This window comes from Eubalaena glacialis, chromosome 4, assembly GCF_028564815.1.
Source record: "Eubalaena glacialis isolate mEubGla1 chromosome 4, mEubGla1.1.hap2.+ XY, whole genome shotgun sequence".
NCBI classification, from domain to species: Eukaryota; Metazoa; Chordata; class Mammalia; order Artiodactyla; family Balaenidae; genus Eubalaena; species Eubalaena glacialis.
In genome coordinates this window covers 82,148,498-82,161,588 of record NC_083719.1, presented here as the reverse complement: position 1 = coordinate 82,161,588, position 13,091 = coordinate 82,148,498, and the positions used below count along the sequence as shown (strand labels likewise).

At 34.6% G+C, this 13,091-nt stretch overlaps 1 protein-coding gene across 2 annotated transcripts in view; it reads left to right on the top strand.

Moving 5' to 3' along the window:
- ST8SIA4 (ST8 alpha-N-acetyl-neuraminide alpha-2,8-sialyltransferase 4) overlaps positions 1–13,091 on the top strand; it is a 99,082-nt gene that overhangs the window by 26,584 nt on the left and 59,407 nt on the right. For both annotated transcript variants that reach the window (XM_061188021.1, XM_061188020.1), the window contains exon 4: positions 11,566–11,859. In XM_061188021.1, coding sequence (XP_061044004.1) covers positions 11,566–11,859 — 294 coding nt within the window. The remainder of the gene's footprint in view (positions 1–11,565; positions 11,860–13,091) is intronic.

The window sequence follows — 13,091 nt, the reverse complement described above, 5'->3', positions numbered from 1 at the left end:
AGGAAGCAACAACAGAACTTTTTTCTCTCATACTCAAAGTCCAATACTTTATTTTCAAATGAAGATTGAAAACACTTATCTTTTAAATTAGAAATAGCAGTCAGTGCTGCACTAGAGTGTGAAGTTTTTAGTTGTATGTTTATTCTGAAATGTGAAGACCAGTGAGAAATGGTCTTAATTAGTGTACATTTCAAATTTTCGTGACTTAGCATGAAAGACAGAAGAGGGAAGGCCATTTTAATGTCTGACATTTCCACAAACTACCAGCCATTCTTCAAAGTCTAGGCTAACAAAACAAATTGAACAGCAAATAAAATCACACACACACAAAAACTGGTAACTGTGTGAATGGTAACTATGTGTGGCAATGATTTCACAATATGTACATATATAAAATAATCATGTTGTACACCTTAAACATACATAATGTTATATGTCAATTATATCTCAATAAAGCTAGGGAAAAAACAGTAAAAAATTAAATAAACACCAAGCTGACTTTATAATGTTTAACATTTTCTCCAGTCGTGGTCTGTGGACCATCCTGTGAGAATTCCTTTCTTTTATTAAGCACTTACTATGTGCCAAAAATATATGTCAAAATATTCTAGAGACAGATCATCAACCAGGAGACTCATGACCTTTTCTCTCATGGGAGCTAACATCTTAATCAAATGTGATAAACCTTTAAATCAGGTAAATCTAGTTTCAAGTTCCATCTTTTCCATCTAATTTATATTCAGTCTTAAGTGATTTATTTACTTCTCTAAGCCCCAGTTTCTTTGTATATAATATGAGGAAAATAATCTCTATCTTCCCTTTTTTGTGAGTATAGAAGTAAATGAGATAATGTGTGTGAAATTGTCTAGAATAAATCCAAGTACAAATCAGTTATTCAATAAATGTAAATTTTTCTTCCTTTTGATGGTTTAGGATTAACATATTGGTGGTATTGTATATTCATGGTAGTAAAATTATATCTGTGACCCAGGTACACAGAAGATGTAAATATTTGCACTAAAATGGTCATTGTTGCTAAGCAGTATATATTCTCCCAAAGAGTGTAGTTGAAATAATACTCATGAGAGAGTTCAGAAACTTGGATCCTCTTGCTGGTATTGCCACTAAATATAGCTGTGTGACTTTGAACAAGTAATATAAACCATTTTGAGCTTCAGTTTTCCTGATATGCCAAATCTAGCCATTGAACTAGTTGGACTCCTAAATTCCTTTCTGGCTCTGAAACTCTATGACTCTATTTTCTTATGATTCAGTAGACAACTTTGGAATAGAGCCTGTCAACTTGCATTGTTGTGTGATTTTTTTTTTCCTTCTGGTTGCCATGTTCTATGAATAAATTTCCTTTTCATCAGTCGGCTTGTGGAAATAGCATTCTCTACTTAATACTGTATCCTCTAATCTGGCTTTTTGTTTCCTTTGGTCCAGGAGTGTTGCCTTTCCTCCTGATGTATGCAAGCCAATGTTAAGACTTAAAATCAGGGGAAGGGTATCACTTCTTAGCCAAAGAAAAACAAGACTAAGTTTTTGTCTGTTTGTTTATTTTTAATTTTGGTTGAAATATAGTTGATTTACAATGTCGTGTTAGTTTCAGGTGTACAGCAAAGTGATTCAGATATATATATATATATATATATATATATATATATATATATATATATATATATATATATTCTTTTTTTTACATTCTCTTCCACTCTAGGTTATTACAAGATATTGAGTATAGTTCCCTGTGCTATACAATAGGTCCTTGTTGGTTATCTATTTTATATATAGCAGTGTGTATATGTTAATCCCAAACTCCTAATTTATCCCTCCCCCCCTTTCCCCTTTGGTAACCATAAGCTTGTTTTCTATGGAACAAGACTACGTTTTAATGATTCATACGAATTATTGTAAGTATGATGAGGTCAGGGCCTTGGGAAGTCACCATATGTACAAAATATATAAAGAAGAGCCAGTGAATACAAGCATTATCAAAAGGGAGAGAAGTTGTTTTATAGCAACATCATTTAGTATAGTTTTGGGGAAAGGACCTTGACATTTTTCTGGGAGATAAGATCTCCTACTTCCCATATCTATTTCACTGGCATCCACCAAAATTCTTAGAACCACAGCTTGACTTATGCCATTACTGGAAACTTTTATTTAAAATATTAGAAGTCAGTATGGTACCAAATGTTAATAGTGATTATATTTTAGAGGGAGACTTACAAGTGTTCTATATTTGAAAAGTATTTTAACTTCTCTTTTTGTTAGTGTTTGTATGTGAACACAAATGCTGTTTTTAAATTGGAAATGAAAACAATTTTAATTTTGAAAATTATGTTAAAATTCTGGAGTATAGATAAGAGTGACATATATGGGAGTTAGGAGATTTGGGGTCATGTTACAGCTGTAGCACTACCTGAGTGATATTAAGCAGGAAATATGTTTTTTGTTTAAACAAACACATAAAAATGCAACTTATAGTTTTGTAGTCTAGTTCTGAGTATTCTGTCATTAGTGTCAAGTGTAGTGTATGTGTGCGTGGGCGGGGGGAGAGGGAGAAAATGAATATGTATTTTGGACAGTGAAAATCATTTGAACCTGCGGTATCATGCAGTAAATTTTGGACTCATAGTGTTTTAGATACAAAGTTGGATTTAAATCCCAGCTCTGAGGATTTGTAAACTGAATTTTTTTTTCCTCATTTGTAGAATATGATTACTTATACTTAATTATATGGATGTTCTTTAAAGTTTGAATAACTTAGATATGTATAGTATCTTGCATAAGGTAGTAACTGATAGCTCGTATTATGTTTAGTGAATTATATAAATGATCAGACTGAACAACATGGTCTTGAGTCAAAAGCATGTGATCCTATAAAGAATTGAGAGGGATCTTTCTATTGTGATTAAGAATTGTTTAGAAAAGCAGTTCAAAATTAGGGTCCCATAATTATTTCTTAAGTACTGGTATCCTTTGGCATAAATGTATGGCTCCTAAATATGACGATTTTAAAAAATAAAAAACATTTATTTGAAGTTTAAAAATGGAAGCAGTGGTTCCATTAATTTGTAGTCACATTAATTCAACAAGTATTTCTTCATTCAACAAACAATTATCAAGCAGCCACTAGATGACAAGTTCTGAGGGGCTCCATTGGGTATTAAGGATATAAAGATAAATTACATGGTCTGTTCTGTTTGGAGTTTGCAGTCTGATGGAGGAGACAGACATGGAGAGAGGAATAACAAAATAGTACAGTGACAGTAATAAGAGAACTAAGAACAAAGCATTGCTGCCAGGGAGACAGAAGGAACTAATTATAAAAATGAGTGAAACTAAGTTTTAAGGCAGTTCAGTTTGGGACAGGAAAATAATTCCCTTTCCAGGAATGTTGTATTTGTATGGATACTCTTGCCCTTATTCTTGGCATACATCATTTTACCGAAGTATTGTGTGAATGTGCCTTTCGTGCTTTTTAAGCTTCGATGACTGAGATCATTAACAATAATCCTACTTACCTTTTAAATATGTACATACATTCACATTAGTGAAACAGATTGTATTTCTTTGTTGTAATTTAAATAATTCCAACTTAAAAGGATGACTTTTTTCAATTTTTGTGTATTTTAGTTAGCACACCTTCTGAGAGTTAAATATTTTAACAACTACAGTTAAAATGCAGTTTTCAGCTTTACACATATTTATTAGTACCTTTTGTGTTCCTTAATTCACCTCCCAAAACACACACTGTATCAACTTTCTAATGAAACATGTTTAACATGTTTAACAGAACATACATGTTAAAAATAAAAATTAAAGTGTTTGTACAGGGAATCAGAAGATTTAGTGCAGAGCTCACAAACTGACAGCCTCAGGGCCCAAACCAGGTGGTAGATATGTTTTCTTTGGCATTTATCATCACAAGCCCATGAGAGCCTGTCTCCTTTAAATGGGGAAATAGCCCAGCAAAATTGCCCATTTTTCAGAGTTATGTTAACCTGTGGCCCAGGGGCCTGTGAATTTTCAGGACTTGATTTAAACACTCAGCAGCACTCCTAGAAGACTGAGAGATCAAATACCATTGTAAACAGGTTCTCAATTCACCTACACAGAGTAACCGTCATTATTATTATGGTTAGCTTGACTAATTGCATTAAAGATATCAACCCTATACAAGCAACTAAATGTAATCAAGTTTCATACGTGGTAGAATAAAGATATAAGTAAATATTTTAGAACAGTGCAGCAGAAGCAATTAGTTCTGCCAAAGAAATCATGTGAAACATTGCAATGGATATTAACCTTTGAGTTTTAAGAAAAAATAGGACTTTTTGAGGTTGGAGGCTAGAGTGTCTTAGAGAGGTAGTCATTTCAGGCAGAGGTATCATCATAAATAAAGGGACACAGAAAAGTACGTGGAGTAGTCTGATGCCATTGGGATCTAAGACAAGCAAACGTATAGAGAGAAAATTCTGGAAAGTAAGTGTAGGGGCAAATTATGAAAGCCCTTGGACTGATATCACTGAAGGTTTTTGGTTAGGATAGTGTTGTGGTCAAATGTGCATATTAATAAGATGACACCATCCTTGAAACAGAGAATGGTCAAGCTGGAGTCCTTGTGTTACAGAACTGGTTAGAGCAATGTTTTTCAGTACTGTTTAAAAAAAAATGCATAGCAAGAAATACAACTTACATCATGATATACTCCTGCTATTGCTTCCTCAGCTACTATTACTACACACACATGTAAATCTGAAATAAATTTCCATAAAATTATGTGCATGGAACACTGTCATTTTCTATTATAGACCGTTTTGTTCTTTTTCATTCTTTAAAAATTGCAGATCAATTCATGATCCACCAATTGTTCCAGCTAACAGTTTGAAAAATAATTAATTAGGAAATTATTCCAATGATAGTTCAAAAAAACATGGTGGTACCTAAGCTGAGAAAATATCAATAGAAATAGAGAAGAGAGAATATATTCAGGAGGAATTTTCTGAGATGAATTTTTAGGGCTTTGTGATGAACCAGATATGGAAGATAAAAGAATTATGGAGATCAAGGCCTTTCCACCAGTCAAAATGTTATTTTCTACTAAACAAAGTATGAGAAAGATCCACTTAGAATAAATATGATGTAATGAATGTGAAGTTGCCTTGGCCTACCTTGTGATATTAGAAAATGAAACATTCATTTTTATCCACTCATGATATGATACTTTTCTGAATGCTTGATGGTATCAGAATACCTAACTCTTCTGAACATTATACCAACTGTCTTTCCAGGACCAAGTGTCAAGTAAATTATATATACTAAATTAGAAATCATTTTTCAGTCTTGGATTATACTTTCAAAAAAATGAAAAGAAAAAATATATTTATAGTTTAGAGTGACAAATCAAAAATATTTTTGTTTTCTTAAACAAGAAAGTTAAATGTCAACGCACTGTTACTGTGACAGGTTTTCTGGTGTAATCACTAAAAGTTAGAAAACTCAGGTATGTTTCCCACAGCCACTGTGATGACCACATTGTACTTAGTTTATTAACACCATGAATTGCAAAGAGAAAATGTTATCGTTCTTCTGCCTGGGTTTTCTGGCATGGATAATTAAAGTATCAGCCATAATATTTCATGAATGCTGTTTCTTTCCTTTTAATGTACAACATAATTTTTAAGAACATAAATTCCATGCTGAATCAGTTCTCTTCCCTCTGTAAAACAGTAGTAACTGCTCAGCAACCACTGATCAATGGAGTAGTCCAGTTCCCTGACTAGGACAAGAGTACTTGAAAATACATTCTAAGATCTTGCTTGGTTTCCCACCCCCTTGTCTGAAATATCCCAATAATGAATTTTTACCCGAGACAATGAACAGGGAATTTCTCAACAGCTGCCAGAATTTTCTCTTCATACCCCTTCAGAAAAGTAGAAATGATCCTTCATTTTTAATTACAAAGGAAGGATTTAGAGGGTTTCCTTAATATTCCTTTATTTGCATTTTCCAGAAACTTGACATTTATAATAATTCAAATAAATATTAGTCTTGCTACTATATATATTCACTCTTGTGAAAAAGAAAACAATCACATGCATGCAAGTTTATTTGATTTAAGCACAATATATCCATTCCTTGGCATACCTTTCCCTCTCCCCCCCCAAAAACTAAGTTATTGAATAATATCTGTGCAGTTATAGCAAATTTGCCCAATAACTCTATTTTGATTTTGACTGAAGTGTGGGAATGACATAATCTAACATATTTCTCTGGTATTTGGATCTTCGTTTTCTAGAATGAGTTTAATTTTTTTTTCATTCTGTGATTTCCGTAGAAATAATATGACACTGTTCTTCTCACCCTTGCCAAATACGTAAACAAATCTGGGTTTGTGAAAAACGTCTCTCTTCTGTTTAATCACTTAGTTATTTTCATGATATGTGTCATTTTTGTATTTATTTCTATCAACTTGAGGATTTGTTTACTTTGTTTACTACATAATGGTATACAACATATAAGTCATATGTTAACCCTAGGCTTCATATTTCAAAAAGTCACATCAATTAGATATTCAATCCTTTTACCAGCATTTTTTGAAAATCCTTTCCCTCAAGAGATCTGAAATATAAGTATTATTTTTATGTGTTAGATACCTAAAAGCCCTTTGTTTAATAACTGCTCAGGATTTGGGGAATGTCATGGCTGAATGGCCTTGTATAATATGCTTAAGACCAAATGGTAAGGCATTCTTTCTCTTACAGGAAGGTTGGGGTGAAACATGAACATACAGACATTTTTCGCTGATTCTGAAAGAAATCAATGTATAAGTAGTGTCAATTAAAACTCCTGTCCTGGAGTCATTTTTAAATAGTTATGCTTTTATTTTATATGTGCTACGTCCTTGGACATGTTTCTTAATCACCTTGACCTAGTTCCTTACCTCTAGGTGGAGATAATACTACTCCTTACCTCAAAGTATTGCAAAATTATTGGTTTCGGGTCTACTATCCTCACCTCAAGAAAGTCAAAGAGGCTCATAGGTTGCATGTTTCAGCTTCCCCTAGAAGTTTTGAGAGGGTAACCACAAAGCCTAAAACAAAACCAGGTATTAGAGATTCTTTGTTCTCTTTCTTGGCTCTTCAAGCTCAAAAACAGGATGGGAGCAGATAGGAACCATATGCTTCCTCTGAGGGCAGAAAAGAGAAGAAGTTATCTCTCATTTCATAGTCAGTTGACAAATGTGGTTCCATTGGCAACGATGGTTTGGGCTGAGAGATTTCAGTGTTAGTACAGAGAAGCACACAATGAGATTGGCCAACAAAAAAAGGATGTGTTTGGAAAATTGTGTGATGGGAACTTGTCTGAACATTAACTAATGGTGAGAAAGAATAGAGATAAGGCTGTAGTGCACTCAGTATTGTTCCCTTCTCATTTAATCTATGTTGTATGTGTAAAGAAGTAATTAACCACCTCCTATATCACAGTACATGCTGTCGTACCTCAGTATCTCAGATGATTAGTTCTGTAGGTGGCACAAATGTTTAACACACACTGTGGGATACATAAACATGTGGCTAATTGAATGAGTATTATCTTATTGCTATTACTAATAATAATTGTCAAGATCATATTTTGGCCAGGTTCTATCATTGTAAACTAGCACAAATAGTAAGATAGCTGGAAAAAGAGTTCTGAGTACTGTGAAGTATTTGCACAATGAACTCTCAAAGCATATCTGTTGAGCTCTTGAAACAGGGACCTCCTAGTTGCTTAGACTGTTGAGCCATGACTTAAGGGACATGAAGAGAATACTAACAAATCTAAGAGATATGTCTTGCTAGAGAACTGAGTGGTCTTGAGCACATGAAATAAACACACATACATGAAATAAACACATCTTTCCTTAAATAATTAAGTGAATTAAAATTTATTAAAAACCTTTTATATGGCTGTGAAATAGATGAAAGTGCCTTCAGTTCTGCATAAAAGGAATGCTGAGAGGCACATCTAGTTTGAGATCACAGAAGAAATTTCAGAGGTCTAGAGCAGGGGTCCCCAACCCCTGGGCCGTAGACCGCTACTGGTCCGCGGCCTGTTAGGAAACAGGCCACACAGCAGGAGGTGAGTGGCAGTCGAGCAAGCAAAGCTTCACCTGCAGCTCCATATCTCTCCCTATCGCTCCCCATCACTCTCATTACCGCCTGAACCATCCTCCCCCCGACCCCATCTGTGGAAAAATTATCTTCTACGAAACCAATCCCTGGTGCCAAAAAGGTTGGGGACCACAGGTCTAGAGTACAAGTGGAGCTAGCTGCCTTCCCAAGGATTTTTAATCAGTGATGGAAAATAAAAACAAACAAATTGAAAATCGGGCAGCTAAGAGTAAACAGGGAGTTTGGCCAACAGACCTAATTCTGTGTATATGTGTTCATGTTTTTGATATGTCAAAATAGTTGGTCAGTACAAAAATTTAATTTGGCTAAAGAAACAGAACTTGAGTGTATTAAATATTCTCATGCACTCGGTAGTTTTGACTCACAGATATCCATCATTTAAAAATTGGGCACTTCACTTTTATGAGATTAAGAATAACATGTGAAATCATGCTTCATAAATGCTTGCTACACGTTCTGGATACTTTTGATGATTGTAATCCCTGAGAAGATTTTTTAAAAAGGAAAGTGAAGAATGTGTGATTGCAAATCTATTTATAATCTTGCTCAATCAGCAGTATTGCTACTAGTAACGCTGTGAAGTTCACAACAAGTCTACTGACTTGCTGGAGTGTAACACAGCTGGTTGGTTATTTTCGCTTCCTTAATGCTTGCCCTGATTATGTGACATTCAGCTAATTATATGACTAGATATCTAACTCAACCACAGAGAAGTTAATTTGCTGGCCACATGTGGACATGATGTTAATCTTTCCTTCCAGTGAAAAATTAGACATAGTCACTCCAAGGAAAATGAACAAGCAGGCTGTGGAGCCAGCATAGTTCATATTTTACAGTGTGTCCTTCTGTCATGCTATTTCCAGTACCTCTGTTTCCATCCCTCACAAAGTCTGGTTGGGCTGTGCTTAGGTCAGAAAAACTTTACAGTAAAGCTCAGGTGGATTGATTACTCTTTGATCTCCTGGTGCTGTTTCAGTTTACATCACAGCCATTTAGCATTCTTTGACTACATCAAATATATTGTTTCCTCTCCTAGATCCAACCCTATTCTCCAGAAATATTGTTATTCTGTTCGTTTCCTTTTGCTTCCAAGGTGGGAAGTCCCTGTCTTTCAGCACCCAATTTTATTGATGACTATCTTATTAGCTCTTAAATGGCACATGGCCAGACAATCCTGTTTCAGAAACATGCTGAATCAGTCCTAAAAGAGTGGGTGTTAGCAAACATGGGTGTGGAGGGGCTTTTAAATATGTCATAAGAAAAAGTAATGAAAAGCATGAAGTAATTAAGTGATTTTTTTTTCCTGAAAAGATAATTCAGTGGGATGTTATTTTGGCTTTCTTTAACAGGGTTGGCTCTGATTATTTTTACAATTATAGAGAAAATGAAGTATAGATATTTTTCCTATGGTAGAAATCCTCTGAAAAGAATCGCTGAGGAATTATTACAGCAAAAAGATCTGTCTGAAGCCATCTCCCATGACAGGAACATGTTAACTGTCATGTTAACAAGTGTTGTTTATTTTTTACCTGAGGAAGGAGAAGTGTTTGTACCAATGTTGTTCAGAAAGCATTTCCTCACAGTATCCCAATTCATCTTCTAATCAGCTTGCTTAGAATTTTAGACTATTTTTAAAGTTGGTGTGGAGCACATTTTAGGACTTTAAAAATTAAAAATTATCATATCCTCAGTCTTCCATGAGTTCCACTGTAAGATGTTCAGTTTGCTTCTGTTCACAGGTAGTTGTTCTTTCCCAGGGCAGTCCCATTCCTAATATTCTTACTGTGAGGGGAGTGAATAATAACTAATCTCCAGTAGTGCATGGATCATGGATAGAGACAAATAAATACTCTATCATATAATATGGTGGGTATAATTAAAGTTATATAACTTGAAAAGATTGTTTCTAAATAATATGTGTTAACTTTTATTTGTTTTCTCTCAGTAGGTTATCCTAGATAACATAGACTTTGCTTAATTGTGTGAGATGAAAGATACTTGTTGTGTTATATAAATGTTGTCAGAGATCTAGGAAGTAATAAGATATATTAATTAAGAGAGACAAGGAAGGATATATAAACCAGTAATTTTAATAGCAGAGCACACACTTTACTTTCTAATTAAATTTAACTTGTTTGAGAATTTAATTAATGTGGCAAAATGCACAAGGAAGAGAAATGTGAGAAACTTTCATAATGCAGTCAAACCTGCAAAAATGCAGAAAGAGGAAATTAGTTTCTCTTCCCTTCCCTTGAAAGGCTGATATAAACAATGAAAAAGAAAAGAAAAAAATCTGTGTGTGTGTGAGTGTTTTCATGAATGTATAGATTCAATTGCTTTTTTTCCAAATTAGTAAACTCTTGTTTGTTAAAAATCTAATTTTTCACTTATCAACTAATTAAAATGTGCCCTTTTTAGCAAGTTAAAATATTGTAAAATTAAAAAGCTATTTTTTAAGTTACATCAAATCCAAAGGTCTACGTGACAGAATCAAAGAAGCATCACAAATTGGTTAAAGGCAAAATTCAAGGTGCTTTCCAAAGCTTCCTTGTAATACAAGAATGAAATCAGGTTACAAGAATAAAATCTGACCCAGGTACTTTCTGAGGCCCTGGAGCTTTGGTAGTGCGAACAGGGCAACAAATTCTGTCCCTCCTCCACAAAGGGCACATGGCCTCTTAGTAGGGAAAACAGGCATTTTGAGGAACAGAAAGATATTTGATCCTATAGTAGAGGCTTTTCTGCATTAGTTAACATCTCAGAAAGGCATATTAAATGTGATAACTCCATTTTTCTCCCTTTTCCTTCACATTTAGGCCTATAGAAGGCAATTACAAATATGTCTGTGGAAAAAGTCATAAGGAGTTATATTTTTCCCTTAACCTCAGGGTACAGAAGAGCCATCTCCACTTACTTATGTTCATAAGCTTGTCGAAATGACTTAAGCTTGACAAGTGGCGCAGATTGGAGTATCAGGTCAAATGTGTTTTACTTACTTACGGAACAGCATGTGGTTTAGACTGCCTACTACATGGCAGAGCTCTTGTGAATTTACCATCATAAATTCACCTATTAGGAATTCATATCATGTGGTTTTATGAAGATAACAGCAATGAGTATTCTTCGACAGCAGAGTGAATTAATATAAATGACAATTTGAGCCCCATTACTAGGAGTGCACATCTTTATTGAAGACAGCATTCCTGAATGTGTGGTGACTTACTGAAAATGTTATTTTACCAGGCAGATTATCTTTTTTTATTTCCACCTGGTGAAAAAAAAAAATGCTCATTCCCCATTCTTCTTTTCATGCACACCATTTTAGGAGTGACTGTTTCATATTTACTTTTCATTTGTCCATTAATTTTTTCCTCTTCAGGTGTAATCTAGCCCCTGTGGTGGAGTTTGCTGCAGATGTGGGAACTAAATCAGATTTTATTACCATGAATCCATCAGTTGTACAAAGAGCATTTGGAGGCTTTCGGAATGAGAGTGACAGAGAAAAATTTGTGCATAGACTTTCCATGCTGAATGACAGTGTCCTTTGGATCCCTGCTTTCATGGTCAAAGGAGGAGAGAAGCACGTGGAGTGGGTTAATGCGTTAATCCTTAAGAATAAACTGAAAGTGCGAACTGCCTATCCATCACTGAGACTTATTCATGCTGTCAGAGGGTAAGTGTCTGGAAAGGACCAGTCTGTCCTTGGCACATGGTACACATAACTACACATTTTCCCTAGACAGGAAGGAGCCTCAGTAACTTCCCAATGGATATATGTTTCCATTGTTTTATAATGGCTGCTCTGTTTACCAACTTGAATTTCGTTTACGTGCTGTATTATTTTAGCTCATTCTCTTTCTTGAAAAAGCAAATATTTGAACTTGGCACTTATTTATATCTGCTCATGAAGAAACTACTGATTTTTATATTTTGCTGTGTTAAAAAGTAATAAGAATTCATAGTATAATTCATGAATTTGGGGTAAAAACTACCAACAGAAGTGCTAAATGGCTAGTGGGCAATATTGTGGAAGCTTAAACGTTAGATGTATTTAAGGAGCAATTAAGTCCCATCTGTAGTTAAGAGGCCAACTAGTGGTAGAGAAGGCTGGCTGAGATAATATGCCTTAATGCTTCCCCCCAGAAGTCATAGATGACATTTTTATGAATTAAGTCAACATTTCCCTTTTATTAATACAAGCTCAAAAGAAAGACCTAAGAAGTAGACTCTTGTTTAAAAGTGGTAAATGACCAAAAGGCTAAATTCAGTCATGCATACATATAAGTGTGTGAGATATGTAACACAAAGATAAGCAATACTGTATATTTATTAGATATCTCCTTAATGTCAAATGCTGCAGATTCGCAATGGAAGAGCTGATCACTGCTTTAAAGGAATGCATAGGCTTTATGTTAGAAACAGAGGCATGTATAGCTAGGTAAGGTATAAACAAATGGTAAGGGGGTATATTGTCCGAAGTGTAGAATTTGTTCCTCAGGTTAGCATAGAAGTCCTAAAAATCTAACATTTGAACTAAACTTTTAAAGCAGAAAATGATTTTAAAGAACTTTAAAGCGATGCTCAGGGGGAAAAAGAGAGGGAGAGAGAGAAGAAACCAGAAGGAAACGTATTGCATCATTAGAGCAAACTGAGGCAAGAAAATAATTAAATACACTGTAGACTTGTGGAATAATGGAGTCCATTGTGGTGCATTGGAATACAAAGTTGGAAAAATAACTTGTGATCTGGTTGGGAAGATAATCATGAAGCACAATTAGATATGTGAATTTAGGAGAGTAAATCTTGTAACTACAGACTCTGTTGACAAGCAGAGGTGCTAGAGATATGAAGGCCATTTAGGCTTTTGATTAATTTACTCATAAGATGATAAAGACGTAGGGCAAA